Raw genomic sequence first — 19,953 nt, forward strand, 5'->3', positions numbered from 1 at the left:
ATCTCAGTATTAAAGCAAGAGGTGGAAGATCTGGTCACTTCGTCTCACAATGATTCTCGACATTGTTTAATCTACAACAAATGATTCCCCAGTACACAGTAGATAAAAACTAAACTCATTTGCTCATCACACACCGATTCACTGCAACTAATATCCTCCCTCAATCTGATACAATTTCACGTGCCGGAAATCCCGGGGTTCGGAAGCTGAATTGTTCCCGCCCCGTCAATCAATCCACCTTCTCCAGCTGGGATGTGCGCGCATCCTCGCCTCCGCCGTGAGACGTCGTTGTGTGCTCGCGCGCGTGTGAGCACAAGCAAGCACGTGACCCATTCTGGCGCCTGCGCCTCACTTTCCTTCGACCTCATTGAGAAAAAAAAAGGCGAATTGTGGGAGCGGAGCGCACAATGGGAGCGGGGAGTAGCGGCTGCGCGCGATCGCTCGCGAGCCCCTCCTCCTCCCGCCATCGTCATGGCTCGAGCTGTGTGAACGCGATCGGGTGGCCGCTGAGATTGGGTCGGTTGGAAATCGCTGCTGAACTTTTCACCACCTGTATGCCGGTCTCTCCGCGCATACACACATTACTGATGTGAAAAAAACAAAACACACACACATACATACACACACAGCCTGAAGAAGGAAAGGAGATTTCACTGTTAATTGAAAAAGAGGGAGTTACGATGCCGGATCAGATCACAGTGTCGGAATTCGTGGCCGAGACCAACGAAGACTACAAATCTCCAACTGCCTCCAGCTTCACCACCAAGATGAGCCAGTGCAAGAACACAGTGGCTGCTTTGGAGGAGGTAGGTGCAGCCCTCCTTCCCCACTTCAACAAACTTCTCCCGGCCCACTGACCGGCCGCACCAGATTAATACTTCGCTTTGAATAAATGAGGGATTGGTTGGGCAGTTACTAATATTCACCGTGGCCGCCAGCTCGGGTTTCTCTTTCTCTTTTTTATTCCCCCCCTTGCCGTCCGATCTATTTCGTCCCGTCCCCCCCGATAGCAATCCCGATCCAGTTTGTGGCCAGTAAACTGCGAGCCGTGGTATCGTTGCACTGACAGGCTCAGGAACCTGAGAGGAAATAATCGAGCAAAGTACAAGCTTCTGACGGAGAGGGGTGGGGGGAAGGTAACGTTACTCGGAAAACAATGCACTGGAAATGGGGCACAGGACAAGGAAGGAGGTGAGGTCTGCACCATTTAAGCTCATTTGGGTGCAGGGATTTTTTTTGCCTTTGCTTGAGACGATGTTCTATGCTGTTTCGGCATTAATCTAATTATATTAATAGTGATTGAAACGAAACCTTTTAAGTAACATTTCCTAAATTGACAACAAGCTGTGAGGTTCACAGAAGAATGCCTGAATATTTTCTTTTAGGTCTATGTGCTGCAATGCCTTATTTAACCAGTATATTTGGGAGTCTGATTAGCAATGGTTTGTGCAGGTCGACGGTGTGTGCAAGCGCTCTAATAAAATTGTTTTATTTGCTGCTCTCGCAATAAAAGCCAGGCACTCTCAAATTAGTGCAATATTTACATTTTTAAGGAACGAAACGATCCCTCAAGAAAACGGGTATCGTTTTCGTGGTTTGGGTATTTTCCTTTGATGCTAATGTGCTGTTATCGGTGACTAAATTAATTTAATGATAATGGATTGGGAGGAAGAAACAATATCGCCGTCTCCAACGCGCACAAAAACAAAAGCTTCTGACAAGATAAAACTGGCTCTTTGTTCAGACAAATAACTGCCCTGCTAAAATATATATTTTGAAATCGACGAATGATTAACACCGTTGGAGTAAGCACGTCTATCCGTGCATTTATTGGTGTATGACAGTTTAAAAATAATAGTCTAAAATAAGTATGAAATAATGTGTGGTATTATATTTCCAGCGTTTGATCTTTCCTAACTGCAGTGCTAAATGTAATTTTAATAAATATTACACTTCTAAGCAATATAAATAGGAATACAATTTAATTTAAAGCAATCCCTTCATATGCATATGTTTATACATTGTCATTTAATAGAAGCTACTTGATTTTGACGTGAAAACAGAAGTGGGCATGCGATACCACCGGTGTTGGAACTTGCCCTGCCGTTACAATAGAAGTGGGCATCGTTGAAACAGCTTACGACAGTTTAGGGAAACGGGCCTGCCTGTGTTTACAAACATTTTAAGATAACACAATCACTGCCATGTTTGGTTCAGTTGAATTTAATTTAAGTGACAGCCCATACTGCTTGTTTAACATCAGTTATAAACACATTGATTTCTTGTGTATTATATAGTTACTTTTGATGAACAATATCTTTCAGTGCCGTAAAAAAATATTTGCTTACATGATATCACGTTGCATAATGTTCATTGAAAACGTGACTGCCATGATTTAATTTTAATTCGCTTCTGTAAAACATGGCAGATTTTTTAAAAAATGCATCTATTATATGAATTTATCTTGGGTTCAATTTTCTTTCTTTAAAAAAAAACTATTGAACAAATACTTTGGTTCTGTCTTCACTAAGGAAGACACAAATAATCTTCCGGAAATACTAGGGGACCGAGGGTCTAGCAAGAAGGAGGAACTAAAGGAAATCTTATTAGTCAGCAAATTGTGTTATGAAAATTGATGGGATTGAAGGCCGATAAATCCCTAGGGCCTGATAGTCTGCATCCCAGAGTACTTAAGGAAGTGGCCCTAGAAATAATGGATGCATTGGTGGTCATTTTCCAACATTCTGTAGACCCTGGTTCAGTTCCTATGGACTGGAGGGTAGCTAATGTAACCTGACTTTTTAAAAAAGGAGGGAGAGAGAAAATAGGAAATTATAGAATGGTCAGCCTGACATCGGTGGTGAGGAAAATGTTAGAATCAATTATTAAATATGTAATAACAGCGCATTTGGAAAGCAGTGACAGAATCGGTCCAAGTCAGCATGGATTTATGAAAGGGAAATCATGCTTGACAAATCTTCTGGAATTTTTGAGGATGTAGCTAGGACAAGGGGGAGCCAGTGGATGTGGTGTATTTAGATTTTCAAAAGGCTTTTGACAAGGTCCCACTCAAGAGATTAGTATGCAAAATTAAAGCACATGGTATTGGGGGTAATGTACTGACGTGGATAGAGAACTGGTTGGCAGACAGGGAGCAAAGAGAAGGAATAAACGGGTCCTTTTCAGACTGGCAGGCAGTGACCAGTGGTGTACCGCAAGGTTCAGTGCTGGGACCCCAGCTATTTACAATATACATTACATTCAATTCCTTCGTCTAAATCATTAATGTCTCCAAGTTTGCAGATGACACTAAGCTGGGTGGCACTGTGAGCTGTGAGGAAGATGCTAAGAGGCTGCAGGTGACTTGGACAGGTTAGGTGAGTGGGCAAATACATGGCAGATGAGGTATAATGTAGATAAATGTGAGGTTATCCACTTTGGTGGTAAAAACAGGAAGGCAGATTATTATCTGAATGATGGCAGATTAGTAAAAGGGGAGGTGCAATGAGACCTGGGTGTCGTGGTACATCAGTCATTGAAAGTTGGCATACAGCTACAGCAGGCGGTGAAGAAGACAAATGGCATGTTGGCCTTCATAATGAGACGACTTGAGTATAGGAGCAGGGAGGTATTACTACAGTTGTACAGGGCCTTGGTGAGGCCACACCTTGAGTATTGTGTACAGTTTTGGTCTCCTAATCTGAGGAAGGACATTCTTGCTATTGAGGGAGTGCAGCGAAGATTCACCAGACTGATTCCCGGGATGACAGGACTGACATATGTAGAAAGACTGGATCGACTAGACTTATATTCAATGGAATTTAGAAGAATGAGAGGGGATCTCATAGAAACATATAACATTCTGACGGGATTGGACTGGGGATGCAGGAAGAATGTTCCCGATGTTGGGGAAGTCCAGAACCAGGGGTCACAGTCTAAGGATAAGGGGTAAGCCATTTCGGACGAGATGAGGAGAAACTTCACTGAGTTGTGAGCATGTGGAATTCTCTACCACAGAAAGTTGTTGAGGCCAGTTCAAAAGATATATTCAAAAGGGAGTTAGAGTTAGAAAAGGGATCAAGGGGTATGGAGAGAAAGCAGGAATGGGGTACTGAAGTGCATGATCAACCATGATCATATTGAATGGTGGTGCAGGCTCGAAGGGCCAAATGGCCTACTCCTGCACCTATTTTCTATGTTTGTATTTAAAGCCGATTAGTTAAAATTTGGAAGTTACCCATATCATTTTAACTTTGTAAAAAAGAAAAAGAAAGACTTGCAGTTATATAGCACCGGACGCCCCAAAGCAGTGAATAAAGTACTTTTTGAACTGTATGTAGGAAATGTCAATTTGCGTACAGCAAGCTCTCTCAAACAGCAATGTGATTATGACCAGATGATCTGTTTGGTGATGTTGATTGAGGGATAAGTATTGGCCAGGGCACTGGGGATAACTCCCCTGCTCTTCTTTGAAATAGTGCCACCTGAGAGAGAAGACTGGGTTTAACGTCTCATCCAAGAGACAGCACCTCTGACAGTGCAGCACTCCCTCGGTACTGCACTGGAATGTCAGCCTCGATGCTTATGCTCAAGTCTCTGGAGTGGAACTTGAACCCACAACTTTCTGACTCCAAGGCCAAGGTGCTACCAACTGAGCCATGGCTGATAGTTACTGTATTTAAAAAAAAATTAAATGACAATGCATTTCATTCAATAGTGGACCTTGGCCATCCTATTCTACTGTATACAAGAACTGTAAGCAGATGGCTCATTCATTTTGTTACCCCTTTACTTTTTTTAAATCCTTGGAGTCACCAAGTGGTATACAGGAACATGTGTATACAGCAAAAAAAGGTTGCTAAATGATTAGTAAAGAGCTCATTTGATAGCCATTGGTTTTATGTGCACCACTTTGGCATGTGAATGGATTGTTCTGTGCAAAGTTGCTGTTAGTTACTGTATGTCTATTTTCTCAATGTTATCTTTTTGAAAATGCCATTGATAGCCACTCTGTCCTAGGTTCACTAACATAGTTCAAAAGGAATGCCTGTTATCTGCTGAATTTCAGCAGAAATATGTACTGTTGAGAGTAAGAATAATGTGATCCATTAGCTTGTCTAATCATTAAAATTAAAATGATGGACCAGGCACATTCTGTGATCAGTTTATTTTTAAAACTACTCAGAAAAATGTGGCTGAGTGGGAAATATATTTTAGTGGCTTCTTAATATAAAAGTTATTTTTAGGGAATAATTTAAAATGACGGTTCCTTTTAATTATATGATCCTTTGAGGATTATAGGGACCTCTTTACACCATAAATATAACCAGCTGTTAAGTCTTTTACTTTACAGAATATTGGGAATTCTTTTGTTTGTGTGTTACTTACTGACACAGACAAATAACCTTAGGTGGTTATGGCTAATGGTTTCTCCTATTGCTAGCCTATTTTTTATGAGTACACATAATTTTAAGTGACATAAGATATAACTCATAAATAGGTGGGCTTAAGTGTACAATCCATTAGTATTTGAATAGCCATATATAACAATATACTGATCTGTACATAATGGTAAAGGTTGATATTTGCTAGGATATAATTTTACTAGTTGGCATACATTCCAATATTCCATATTAGAAAATATTTTATATAAAAGACATTTATAGAACTTAATAATGTTACCAAGCTGCAAAGACTGTTGTATTCGGAATGAGATGGATAATTGCTGAGATATGTATACTATTTGATTCCAGTAGCATTGCACAAACAAAAAAAAGAGAACTTTGACCAGACACATGTAACTCTATGGGCCCAAGTTTGCACACGATAAAAAACGGGCGCCCCTCCGAGCTGGGCGCCCGTTTTTCGCGCCTAAAACGCGCCGGAAAAAAAACTCGCGATTCTGGAGAGCCCTGCAGCTCCTTGTCTGTTTGGCGCGGCGCCCAGGGGGGCGGAGCCTACACTCGCGCCGATTTTGTAAGTGGGAGGGGGCGGGTACTATTTAAGTTAGTTTTTTTCCTGCCGGCAACGCTGCGCGTGCGCGTTGGAGCATTCGCGCACGCGCAGTGTGAACAAAACATTGGCACTCGGCCATTATTGTAGTTCTTTGTAGCTGTTTAATTTTTGAACATTTTTTAATAAAAGCACATTGCCATCAGCACTGAGGCTTCCTGCAGCCTTCTCACTGTCTCCTTCCCGCTCGCCGTCTGGAACGTCTTCCTCCCGCCCCCCCCGCCCGCCGTTGGGAACGTCTCTCTCCCCCCCCCCCCCCCCCCCCCTCCGCTGCGTTCGGGCCCACCCGCGGGACCGTCTTCCTTCACCCCCCCTCCGCTGCGTTCGGGCCCACCCGCGGGACCGTCTTCCTTCACCCCCCCCCCCCCCCCCGCTGCGGTCGGACCCGCCCGCCGTCGGGAACGTCTTCCTCCTCCCCCCCCCTGCCGTCGGGAACGAACGAACGAACTTGTGAGGCTGGCTGAAGCACTTTCACACAGGTAGGAAGATGGTTTATTTAATTTTTTCTTTGCTTATAAATGTTTATTCAGGTTGGATTTATTTGTAGAAGTATAAATAAGGATTTATTATAGAATTTAATGACTTCCCTCCCCTTCTCCCCCTCCCCTCCCACCTCGTTCTGGACGCCTAATTTGTAACCTGCGCCTGATTTTTTAATGTGTAGAACAGGTTTTTTCAGTTCTACAAAAATCTTCACTTGCTCCATTCTAAGTTAGTTTGGAGTACGTTTTCACTGTGGAAACTTTCAAATCAGGCGTCAGTGGCCGGACACGCCCCCTTTTGAAGAAAAAATTCTGTTCCAAAGTAGAACTGTTCTACATGACTAGAACTGCAGAAAAAAAAATGTGGAGAATTGCGATTTCTAAGATGGTCCGTTCTCCACCAGTTGCTCCTAAAAATCAGGCGCAAATCATGTGGAAACTTGGGCCCTATGTTTTGTATTAACTGCTGTTTAACCTACGGAGATATTGCAGCAGACTTTTTTTTTGCAAAAAACACTTTTAATACAACATAAAAGTATAACAGTACCTTCTTGCTACATTGTTTGTAGAAGAATTACAGTAATGAAGATTTATCTTTGTCAAATCACATGGTTTTACATTGCCTCACTCAGGATACAGTGTTAGATTTATGATTTTCTTCTATTTTTGGAAGGAACTTATTGCAGAAGATTTTCTGGTCTCGGAACAAACATTTCAGTAATGTTAAAATGTAGCTTTAATGCGTTTTGAATAGTTTGAACTATTTGTGATGGATATTTAATTTTGGTCTTTGGTTTTATTGTAAGTTTATAAATTAATAAATAGGAATTGAAATAAATGAACTCAACAAATCTGTTTTCTTTATAATGATTCCCACAGGATAGCCAGCTGTGAAAGTTTATTTATTTAAATGTTGGTTTCAGTCCAACTCTTCAGTCCACTTAGTTGATTTTCTGTTTTAAAATATTGATTTTGACGAGTATAGAATGTTATTGGATTGTTTTATCGCGATTGACATTTTCTTTGAAATTTCATAATATTGTTGTGTAATAATTAGCATAAAATATTTTGTTACTGAGGTTTGACCCTAAAATGAATTATATATGTAAAAAGGAAAAGATTAGCAAAAGTAAATGTGGGTCCCCTACAGGCTTGAGACAGGAGAAGTTATAATGGGGAATAAGGAAATGGCAGAGAACACAAAAATAGTGGAGTACCACGAAGAACTGAAAGAAATTAATATTAGTAAAAAAAATTGTACTGGAGAGATTAATGGGACTGAAAGCCAATAAGTCCCTTGGACCTGATGGCCTACATCCTTGGGTTTTGAAAGTGGTGGCTATAGAGATAGTTGATGCATTGGTTGTCATCTTCGAAAATTCCATAGATTCTAGAACGCTTCCCACAGATTGGAAGGTAGCTAATGTAAGCCCACTGTTTAAGAAAGGGGAGAGAGAGCGTGAAAAAATGGTGAACTACAGATCAGTTAGCCTGACATCAGTAGTAGGGAAAAATGCTAGAATCTATTATTAAGGACGTGGTAACTGGGCACTTAGAAAATAATAGGATTGGCCAAAGTCAACATGGATTTATGAAAGGGAAATAATGTTTGACAAATCTGTTGAGTTTTTTTTGAGGTTGTAACTACCAGAATAGATAAGGGGAGGGGGGGGGGCGCGGCGGAGACCCAGTGGATGTGGTGTATTTGGATTTTCGGAAGGTAAAGTGCTACACAAGAAGTTATTGAACAAAATTAGGGCTGATGGGATTGGAGGTAATATGGATTGGTTAATGGACAGAAAACAGACTAAGTGAGTGGGCAAGAACATGGCAAATGGAGAAATGTGAAGTTATCCACATTGGTAGCAAAAATAGAAAAGCAGAGTATTTTTTAAATGGTGAAAGATTGGGAAATGTTGGTGTTCAGAGGGACCTGGGTGTCCTTGTACACAAATCACTAAAAGTTAACATGCAGGTACAGCAAGCAATTAAGAACGCAAATGGTATGTTGGTCTTTATTACAAGAGGATTTGAGTAGAAGAGTGAGGATGTCTTACTGCAATTATAACCATCATCATCATCATCATAGGCAGTCCCTCGGAAATGAGGAAGGCTTGCTTCCACTCTAAAAATAAGTCCTTACGTGGCTGAACAGTCCAATATGAGAGCCACAGTCCTTGTCACGGGACAGATAGTCATTGTGGGAAAGGGTGGGTGGGACTGGTTTGCCACACGCTCTTTCCGCTGCCTGCGCTTGATTTCTGCACGCTCTTGGCGATGAGACTCGAGGTGCTCAGCGTCCTCCTGGATGCAATTCCTCTACTTAGGGCGGTCTTGGCCAGGGACTCCCAGGTGTCAGTGGGGACATTGCATTTTTATCAGGGAGGCTTTGAAGGTGTCCTTGTAACATTTCCTCTGCCCACCGTTGGCTTGTTTGCCGTGAAGGAGTTCCGAGTAGAGCTCTTGCTTTGAGAGTCTTGTGTCTGGTATATGAACAATGTGGCCTGCCCAGCGGAGCTGATCAAGTGTGGTCAGTGCTTCAATGCTGGGGATGTTGGCCTGATCAGGGACGTTAACGTTGGTGCGTTTGTCCTCCCAGGGGATTTGTAGGATCTTGCGGAGACATCGTTGGTGGTATTTCTCCAGCGATTTAAGGTGTCTACTGTACATGGTCCATGCCTCTGAGCCATACAGGAGGGCGAGTATTACTGCAGCCCAGTAGACCATGAGCTTGGTGGCAGTTTTGAGGGCCTAGTCTTCAAACACTCTTTTCTTCAGGCTGCACTGGTGCACTGGAGGCAGTGTTGAATCTCATTGTCAATGTTTGCTCTTGTTGATAAGAGGTTCCCGAGGTATGGGAAATGGTCCATGTTGTCCAGGGTCGCGCTGTGGATCTTGATGACTGGGGGACAGTGCTGTGCGGTGGGGTCAGGTTATAAAGGGCCCTAGTGAGAGCGCACCTGGAGTACAGATTGATCCTCCCTTACCCGGCACACTCGGGACCTAGTCTGTGCCGAATAAGGGATTTTGTCGGATAAAGGGAGGTCACGCTTGGGTGGGGGGGGGGCGGCGGTGGCGGTGGCGGCGGCAAAGTGTTGGCGGTCCCCCGGCAGGCTAAGTGTTGGACCCCCAAAGTCAGGGTGGAGGTTGGCCGCGTTCACATGCGCCCCCGGCCACCAGAATCATGCTGGATGAGGGGTGATGCCGGATAAGGGAGTCTCAGATAAGGGGGGCCCAACCTGTAGTGTGTACAGTTTTGGTCTCCTTACTGAAGGAGGGATATACTTGCCATTGAGGGAGTGTAACAAAGGTTCACCAGACTGATTCCTGGGATGGGGGGGGATTGTCCTATGAGGAGAGATTGAGTAGACTAGGCCTATATTCTCTAGAGTTTAGAAGAATGAGAGGTGAACTCATTGAAACATACAAAATTCTAACAGGGCTTGATAGGTTAGATGCAGGGAGGATGTTTCCTCTGGCTGAGCAGCCTAGAACCAGGGGTCACAATCTCAGAATAAGGGGTTGGCCATTTAGAACTGAGATGAGGAGAAACATCTTCACTCAGAGGGTTGTGAATTTTTGGAGCCTCAGTCTTTCAGTTTATTCAAGACTGAGATCGATAAATTTTTGGATATTAAGGGAATCGAGGTATATGGGGATAATGCAGGAAAGTGGAGTAGAGGTAAAAGATTAACCATGATCTTATTGAATGGCAGAGCAGGCTTGAGGGGCCGAATGGTCTACTCCTGCTCCTAATTCTGATCTGATGTGTGTGCTTATGACCAGAATTTTTTTCTCTTGCTCATTTTCGCCCCTTTCCTGACCAGTAGGATTTCTACTTCAGAGTGGGACTGGTCTTGCTAATATTTTCTTAATTATTTAATTAATTCGCCTGTTTTTTAAAAAAAGAATATGTGTTACGAACATGGAAACATAGAAATGTACAGTACGGAAGGAGGCCATTTTGGCCCATCGTGTCCGTGCCGGCCGATCAAGAGCTATCCAGCCTAATCCCACTTTCCAGCTCTTGGTCCATAGCCCTGTCGGTATTTTTTAAATGTGGTGAGCGTTTCTGCCTCTACCACCCTTCAGGCAGTGAGTTTCAGACCACCACTACCCTCTGGGTGAAGAAATTTCCCTCGTATCTCCTCTAAACCTCCCTCCAATTACTTTAAATCTATGTCCCCTGGTTGTTGACCCTTCTGCCAAGGGAAACAGGTCCTTAATATCCACTCTCTCCAGGCCCCTCATAATTTTATACATCTCAATCAGGTCTCCCCTCAACCTCCTCTGTTCTGAAGAAAACAGACCCAGCATCTCCAATCTTTCCCTATAGCCAAAATTCTCCAGTCCAGGCAACATTCTTGTAAATCTCCTCTGCACCCTTTCCAGTGCAATCACATCTTTCCTGTAATGTGGTGACCAGAACTGCACACAGTACTCCAGCAGTGGCCTAACCAGTGTTTTATACAGTTCAAGCATAACCTTCTTGCTCTTGTATTCCATGCCTCGACTAATAAAGGCAAGTATTCCATTTGCCTTCTTAACCACCTTATAAGAACATAAGAAATAGGAGCAGGAGTAGGCCATACGGCCCCTCGAGCCTGCTCCGCCATTCAATAAAATCACGGCTGATCTGATCATGGACTCGGCTCCACTTTCCCGCCCGCTCCCCATGACCCCTTATCCCCTTACAGTTTAAGAAACTGTCTATTTCTGTCTTAGATTTATTTAATGTCCCAGCTTCCACAGTTCTCTGAGGCAGCGAATTCCACAGATTTACAACCCCCTGAGAGAAGAAATTTCTCCTCATCTCTGTTTTAAATGGGCAGCCCTCTAGTTCCAGTCTCTTCCATCAGTGGAAACATCCTCTCTGCATCCACCTTGTCAAGCCCCCTCGTAATCTTTTATGTTTCGAAAAGATCACCTCTCATTTTTCTGAATTCCAGTGAGTAGAGGCCCAACCTACTCAACCTTTCCTCATAAGTCAACCCCCTCATCCCCGGAATCAACCTAGTGAACCTCCTCTGAACTGCCTCCGAAGCAAGCATATCCTTTTGTAAATATGGAAACCAAAACTTCACACAGTATTCCAGGTTTGGCCTCACCAATACCTTGTATAGCTGTAGCAAGACTTCCCTGCTTTTATACTCCATCCACTTTGCAATAAAGGCTAAGATACCATTGGCCTTTCTGATCACTTGCTATACCTGCATACTATCCTTTTGTATTTCATGCACAAGTATACCCAGGTCCCGCTGTATTGCACCACTTTGCAATCTTTCTCCATTTAAATAATAACTTGCTCTTCGATTTTTTTCTGCCAAAGTGCATGACCTTGCATTTTCCAACATTATGCTCCATCTGCCAAATTTTTGCCCACTCACTTAGTCTGTCTATGTCCTTTTGCAGATTGTTTTGTGTCCTCCTCACACATTGCTTTCCCTCCCATCTTTGTATCGTCAGCAAACTTGGCTACGTTACACTCAGTCCCTTTCTCCAAGTTGTTAATATAGATTGTAAATAGTTGGGGTCCCAGCACTGATCCCTGCACCACCCCACTAGTTACTGGTTGCCAACCAGAGAATGAACCATTTATTCCAACTCTCTGTTCTCTGTTAGTTAGCCAATCCTCTATCCATGCTAATATATTACCCCCAACCCCATGAACTTCTATCTTGTGCAGTAACCTTTTATGTGGCACCTTGTCAAATGCCTCCTGGAAGTCCAAATACATCACATCCACTGGTTCCGCTTCATCCGCTCTGTTCGTTACATCTTCAAAGAACTCCAGCAAATTTGTCAAACATGACTTTTCCTTCATAAATCCATGCTGACTCTGCCTGACCGAATTTTGCTTTTCTAAATGTCCTGCTACTGCTTTAATAATGGACTGCAACATTTTCACAACCACAGATGTTAGGCTAACTGGTCTATAGTTTCCTGCTTTTTGTCTGCCTCCTTTTTTAAAAAGGGGCGTTATATTTGCAGTTTTCCAATCTACTGGGACCTCCCCAGAATCCACGGAATTTTGGTAAATTGCAACCATTGCATCCACAATCCCTGCCACTACTTCTCTTAAGACCCTAGGATGCAAGCCATCAAGTCCAGGGGATTTATCTGCCTTTAGTCCCATTATCTTACTGAGTACCACCTCCTTAGTGATTGTGGAAAGTTTTCCCCCCTCCCCCCCCCCCCCATAGCCCCTTGATTATCCATTGTTGGAGTATTGTTAGTGTCCTCTACCATAAAGACTGATACAAAATATTTGTTCAGAGTTTTTGCCATCTCCATATTCCCCATTACTAGTTCCCTGGTCTCTTCCTCTAAGGGACCAATATTTACTTTAGCCACTCTTTTTTTCCTTTTTGTATACCTATAGAAACTCGTGGTATCTGTTTTTATATTTTGTGCTAGTTTACTTTCATAGCCTATCTTCCCTTTCTTAATCATTTTTTTAGTCATTCTTTGCTGGCTTTTAAAAGCTTCCCAGTCTTCTGTACTCCACTAGTTTTGGCCACTTTGTATACCCTTGTTTTTAATTGGATACCGTCCTTTACTACTTTAGTTAGTCACGGATGGTATGTTTTCTCTTGCACCCTTTCCTCCTCACCGGAATATATTTTTCTTGAGAGTTAAGAAACATCTCCTTAAATGTACACCACTGTTCATCAACCGTCCTACACTTTAATCTAATTTCCCAGTCCGCTTTACCCAACTCTGCCCTCATACCTTCATAGTCTCCTTTATTTAAGCTTAGTATGCTGGTTAGAGATCCAGCTTTCTCACCCTGCATCTGAATTTGAAATTTAATCATGCTATGATCACTCATTCCAAAGAGATCCTTTACTAGGAGATTGTTTATTAATCCTGTCTCATTACACAGGACCAGGTCTAAGATAACCTGCCTCCTGGTTGGTTCCGTTACATACTGCTCAAGGGACCCGGCCCTTATGCACTCTTTGAACAACTTCTCAAGGCTACCCTGACCAATTTGATTTGTCCAATCAATATGGAGGTTAAAATCACCCATGATTATTGCTGTTCCCTTTTTACAAGCCCCCACCAACAAAGTTGCTACTGTTAGGGGGCCTATAGACTACGCCCACCAGTGACTTTTTCCCCTTATTGTTCCTTATCTCCACCCAAACTGTTTCACCATCCTTATCATTTGAGCCAATATCGTTTCTTACTATTGCAGTGATTCCATCCTTTATCAATAGAGCTACCCCACCTCCTTTTCCTTTCTATCTGTCCTTCCGGATTGTCAAGTACCCCTGAATATTTAATTCACAGTCATGGTCACCTTGCAACCACGTCTCTGTAATGCCTATCAGATCATACCCATTTGTCTCAATTTGTGCCATCAACTCATCTATTTTGTTACAAATGCTATGTGCATTTAGACAAAGTGCCTTTAAGTTTGTTTTTTTACCCTCTTCCTGCTTGTTTCCTCTCTCCTTCAAATCACTTTCTTTATTTTTGCTTTCTAATTCCAGCTTTACTCCCCTCCTTACTGAATCTATTTTCAGGTTCCCATCCCCCTGCCAAGCTAGTTTAAACCCTCCCCAACAGCACTAGCAACGCCCACCCCCCCCATCCCAAGCGAGGATATTGGACCCGGCTCTGTTGAGGTGCAACCCGTCTGGCTTGTACAGGTCCCACCGCCCTCAGAAGCTGTCCCAATGCCTCAGGAAACAAAAAGCCCTCCTGCGTGCACCATCTCTCCAGCCACGTATTCATCTGCTCTATCCTCCTATTTCTGTACTCACTAGCTCGTGGTACTGGGAGTAATCCGGAGATTACTACCTTTTGAGGTCCTACTTTTTAATCTCTCTCCTAGCTTCCTAAACTCTGCCTGCATGACCTCATCCCTCTTCCTACCTATGTCATCGGTACCGATATGGACCACGACCTCTGGCTGTTCACCCTCTCCCCCCAGAATGCCCTGCAGCCACTCAGTGACATCCTTGACCCTGGTACCAGGGAGGCAACATACCATCCTGGAGTTACGTCTGCGGCCGCAGAAAAGCCTGTCTGCTCCCCTCACTAGCGAATCCCCTACCACTATAGCTCTTCCATTCTTTTTCCAACCCCCCCAGTACAGGTGAGCCACCCGTCGTGCCGTGGACTTGGCTCTGGCTGCACTCCCCTGAGCCACCATCGCACTCAGAACAGAGTACCGGTTGGAGAGCGAGACGGACTCGGAACTGCTGCACCACCTGCCTAGTCGTCGTCTTCTGTCCACGGGTTACCCAAACCCTATCTGCCTGCATACTCTTAAGCTGTGAGGTGACCGCCTCTAGAAATTGCTATCCACGTTGCTCTCAGTCTCGCGAATGCACCGCAGTGACCCCAGCTGCCGTTCAAACTCCAAAACATGGAGCTCGAGTTGGTGCAGCTGGAGACACCTCCTGCACACACAGTCGTTCCGGCTGTGCAAAGCATCTGGGACTTCTCACATGCCACAGGATGTGCAATCCACGGGACTGAGCTGCCCTGCCATCCCTCTAGTTACACTCGCAACTATCAAGTAGAACTAAATTCTAAACCTTAGCACAACACACCCAGCCGCTACTCAGCAAACAGTCAAATTAATTAACTGGCTCTCCTTAGATAATAAAGATCTATATTTACTGGCAGATCCTACTTGCAACAGTGCCAAAGATTTCCTACTGAAAATTAAAAAAAAAATACTCACCAATCCACCAGCCAATCACTTACCCGCTTGGCTGTGACGTCACACTTCCCGATTTTGATTTTTTTTACTATTTATCCCTGCACCAGCTGGCTCCTCCCAGACTGCTGCCGCCCTTTTATCAGGTCCTCGACCTATCGCACCTGGCCTGCTACCTTTAGGGATCTGTGGACATGCACACCAAGGTCCCTTTGTTGCTCTACACTTTTCAGTGCCATACCATTTAATGTGTATTCTCTTGCCTTGTTGGACCTCCCCAAATGCATTACCTCACACTTCTCCGGATTGAATTCTATTTGCCGCTGTTCCGCCCACCTGACCAGTACATTGATATCTTCCTGCAATCCACAGCTTTCTTCTTCATTATCAACCACACAGCCTATTTTAGTGTCATCTGCAAACTTCTTAATTATACCCTCAACATTCAAGTCCAAGTCACTGATATATACCACAAAAAGCAAGGGACCCCTGCACTGAACTTTGCGGAACCCCACTGGATACAGCCTTCCAGTTACAAAAATACCCATCAACTATTACCCTTTGCTTTCTCCTTCAGAACCAATTATGGATTAAATTTTCTACTTTGCCCTGGATCCCATGGGCTTTTACTTTTGTGATCAGTCTGCCATGTGGGACCTTATCAAAAGCTTTGCTAAAATCCAAACAAACTACATCATACACACTGCCTTCATCGACCCTCCTGGTTACCTCCTCGAAAAATTCAATCAAGTTAGTCAGACGCAACCTTCCCTTAACAAATCCATGCTGACTGTCCTTGATTAATCCATGTCTTTCCTAAAGAAGATTTATTGTGTGCATCAGGACTTTTTCCAATAATTTTCCCACCACTGAGGCTAGGCTGACTGGCCTGTAATTATTTGGTTGATCCCTTTCTCTCTTTTTAAACAAAGGTACAACATTAGAAGCCCTTTAGTCCTCTGGCAGCACACCTGTAGCCAGAGTGAACTGGAAAATGATGGTCAGAGTCTCTGCTATTTCCTCTTTTGCTTCTCTTAACAGCCTGGGATACATTTCATTGGGGCCTGGGAGTTTATCCACTTTCAAAGCTGCTAAGCCCCTTAATATTTCCCCTCTCACTATGGCAGACTCAATTGGTGATCATGTGTTCTTTCCAACTCTGGCATTAAAGTCACCAAGGAGAATCAGCTTCTCGGCCATAGCTTCCAGGGTTGGGGCGTACACACTGATGATCGTAGCGTACTGGTTCTGGGTTAGTGTGAGTCGAAGGGTCATGAGGCATTTGTTTATCCTGCAAGGGGAGTCTCTAAAATGCCAAACTAGCTCATTTTTGATAGCGAAGCCTATCCCATGGAGGTGGCGTTCTTCTGGTTTGCCTTTCCAGTATCAGGTGTATCCATCACCTTGTTCCTTGAGCTGGCCTTCTCCTGCCCGCTGTGTCTCGCTCAGGGTGGCGATGTCGATGTCGAAACATCTAAGTTCCCGGGCAATGATAGCAGTGGACGTCTGCATTGCCCACGCCAGGACAGGAGCTGACGACTGCTGGACTGACCACTGCCTAATGCGCTCTGTTATCACCATCATTAGGTAAAGTGGACTGGGAAAATAGATTAAAGTGTAGGATGGTAGATGAACAGTGGTGTACATTTAAGGAGATATTTCACCACTCAAGAAAAATATATTCCAGTGAGGAGGAAAGGGTTTAAGAGAAAATATAGACATCTGTGGCTAATTAAATAAATAAAGGACGGAGTTGGGGGTAATATAGTAGCATGGATAGAGGATTGGCTAATTAACAGGGAACAGAGAGTTGGGATAAATAGTTCATTCTCTGGTTGGCAACCAGTAACTAGTGAGGTGCCACAGGGGTCAGTGCTGGGGCCCCAACTATTTACAATCTATATTAACAACTTGGAGGAAGGGGCTGAGTGTAACGTAACCAAGTTTGCTGATGATACAAAGATGGGAGGAAAAGCAATGTGTGAGGAGGATACACAAAATCTGAAAAAGGACATAGACAGGCTAAGTGAGTGGGCAAAAATTTGGCAGATGGAGTATAATGTTGAAAAGTGTGAGGTCCTGCACTTTGGCAGAAAAAAATCAAAGAGCAAGTTATTATTTAAATGGAGAAAGATTGCAAAGTGGTGCAATACAGCGGGACCTGGGGGTACTTGTGCATGAAACACAGAACGATAGTATGCAGGTACATCAGTGATCAGGAAGGCCAATGGTACCTTGGCCTTTATTGTAAAGGGGATGGAGTTTAAAAGCAGGGAACTCTTGCTACAGCTATATAAGGTATTGGTGAGGCCAAACCTGGAATAATGCGTGCAGTTTTGGCTTCCATATTTACGAAAGGATATACTTGCTTTGGAGGCAGTTCAGAGAAGGTTCACTAGGCTGATTCCAGAGATGAGGGGGTTGACTTATGAGGAAAGGTTGAGTAGGTTGGGCCTCTACTCATTGAAATTCAGAAGAATGAGAGGTGATCTTATTGAAACGTATAAGATTATGAGGGGGCTTGACAAGGTGGATGTACAAAGAGGATGTTTCCACTGATGGGGGAGACTAGAACTAGAGGGCATGATCTTAAAATAAGGGGCCACCCATTTAAAACAGAGATGAGGAGAAATTTCTTCTGAGGGTTGTGAATCTGTGCGTTTCGCTGCCTCAGAGAGCTGTGGAAGCTGGGACATTGAATACATTTAAGACAGAAATAGACAGTTTCTTAAACGATAAGGGATTATGGGGAGCGGGCGGAGAAGTGGAGCTGAGTCCATGATCAGATCAGCCATGATCTTATTAATTGACGGAGCAGGCTCGAGGGGCCGTATGGCCTACTTCTCCTATTTCTTATGTTCTTATATTTTAACGTAGCCTCAGAATGACGGCAGCGGCAACAGAAACGCTACCTCAGAAAAATCAACGCTGAAGCACTCCAGGACCCTGCAAAGAAAGCCACATTCAGTCAACGCCTCACAGCCAACCTGACAACTTGCAATGAACCGGAGCCACAGAGTGTCCATAGTGCCTGGTCTGCTCTCAAGTCCACCATAATTAGCGCCTGTGAAGAGACTCTTGGTTACTCTACCAGAAAACATGAAGACTGGTTTGATGAGAGTGAGCAGAAGATCCAGATGCTAATATACCGCAAACGCAAGGCATTCTTGAATTGGAAACATCACAACTTGAGAGAACGAAAGCAGATCTACAGACAACTGAAGGCCAAGGTTGAACAAAAAACTCGTGACCTAAAGAACAGATGGTGGGTGGAAAAAGCACAGGAAATCCAGCAACTAGCGGACCATCACAGCGTGCATAGATTTTTTAGCGCAGTCAAGACCACCTACGGCCCAAGCACTCAAGGTCCTGTCCCACTGAGAGCCAAGAATGGAGAGGTGCTTATCAAAGACCGAGAGGCAATCAGTGCCCGCTGGAAGGAGCACTTTGAAGATCTCCTTAACCAAGACTCTGTCTTTTCCGTGCGTGTCCTTGACTCCATCCCCCAGCAAGCTACACGCTACCACCTCGGCACAATCCCAACTATGGCATGAGGGTGAAAAGGCCAACTGACAACTGAAAAACAACAAGGCCTCATGAGCAGATGGAATCCCCGCCGAAGTACTAAAGAATGGTGGAGAAATATTCTTGTCATGAATTCATGACCTCATCTCTTATCTGGAAGGAGGAGAGCATGCCAGGGGATCTCAGATGCTGTAATCGTGACCATCTTCACGAAAGGTGACGAATCCGGTTGCGGTAATTATAGAGGAGTTTCCCTGCTGTCTGCCACAGGGAAAATTATTGCAAGAATCCTCCTCGATCATCTCCTCCCAGTGGCTGAAGAGCTCCTCCCAGAGTCGCAATGTGGATTCCGCCCACTAAGGGGCACAACGGACATGATCTTCACCATGCGACAAATCCAAGAAAAATGTAGGGAGCAGCATCAACCTCTCTACATGACCTTCTTTGATCTCACAAAGGCCTTCGACTCTCAACTGTGAGGGATTATGGAATGTCCTTCTCAAATTTGGCTGTCCTCAAAAATTTGTCACCATCCTCTGCCTGCTTCACGATGACATGCAAGCTGTGATCTTTATCAATGGATCCACCACAGACCCAATTCAAGTACAGACTGGGCTCAAGCAAGGCTGTGTCATCACACCTACGCGCTTCTCAATCTTCCTGGCTGCAGTGCTTCATTTCGCCTTTAACAAGCTCCCCGCTGGAGTGGAGCATATCTACAGGACAAGGGGGAAATTGTTCAACCTCCGTCGCCTCCAGTCCATATCCGAGGTCCTCTATCATTGAATTATAGTGTGCAGACGACGTTTGCGTTTGTGCACACTTGGAGGCTGAACTCCAAATCACCGTTGATGCCTTCACCGAAGCATACGTGAGTCTGGGCCTTACATTAAACATCCGTAAGACAAAGGTTCTCTACCAACCGGCACACGGCACTGTCCCCCGATTATCAAGGTCCATGACGAGACCTTGGACAACGTGGACCACTTTCCATACCTCGGGAGCCTATTGTCAGCAAAGACACACATCGATGACTAAGTCCAACACCGCCTTCAGTGTGTCAGTGCAGCCTTTGGTTGCCTGAGGAAAAGAGTGTTCAAAGACCAGATCTCAAACCCGGCACCAAGCTCATGGTCAAGAGCAGTAGTGATACCCACCCTGCCATATGATTCTGAGACATAGACTATGTACAGCAGGCACCTCAAAGCATTGGAGAAGTACCACCAACGCTGCCTCCGCAAAATCCTGCAAATCCAT

General features: G+C 44.2%; 1 protein-coding gene across 1 annotated transcript in view; it reads left to right on the forward strand.

Moving 5' to 3' along the window:
* The first annotated feature begins 377 nt into the window (after positions 1 to 377).
* The window catches only part of asap2a (ArfGAP with SH3 domain, ankyrin repeat and PH domain 2a), a 235,284-nt gene continuing 215,708 nt past the window's right edge, over positions 378 to 19,953 (forward strand). Inside the window, exon 1 of the mRNA XM_070884966.1 lies at positions 378 to 806. Coding sequence (XP_070741067.1) covers positions 681 to 806 — 126 coding nt within the window. The 5' untranslated portion in view covers positions 378 to 680. The remainder of the gene's footprint in view (positions 807 to 19,953) is intronic.

This window comes from Pristiophorus japonicus, chromosome 7 (assembly GCF_044704955.1).
Source record: "Pristiophorus japonicus isolate sPriJap1 chromosome 7, sPriJap1.hap1, whole genome shotgun sequence".
NCBI classification, from domain to species: Eukaryota; Metazoa; Chordata; class Chondrichthyes; family Pristiophoridae; genus Pristiophorus; species Pristiophorus japonicus.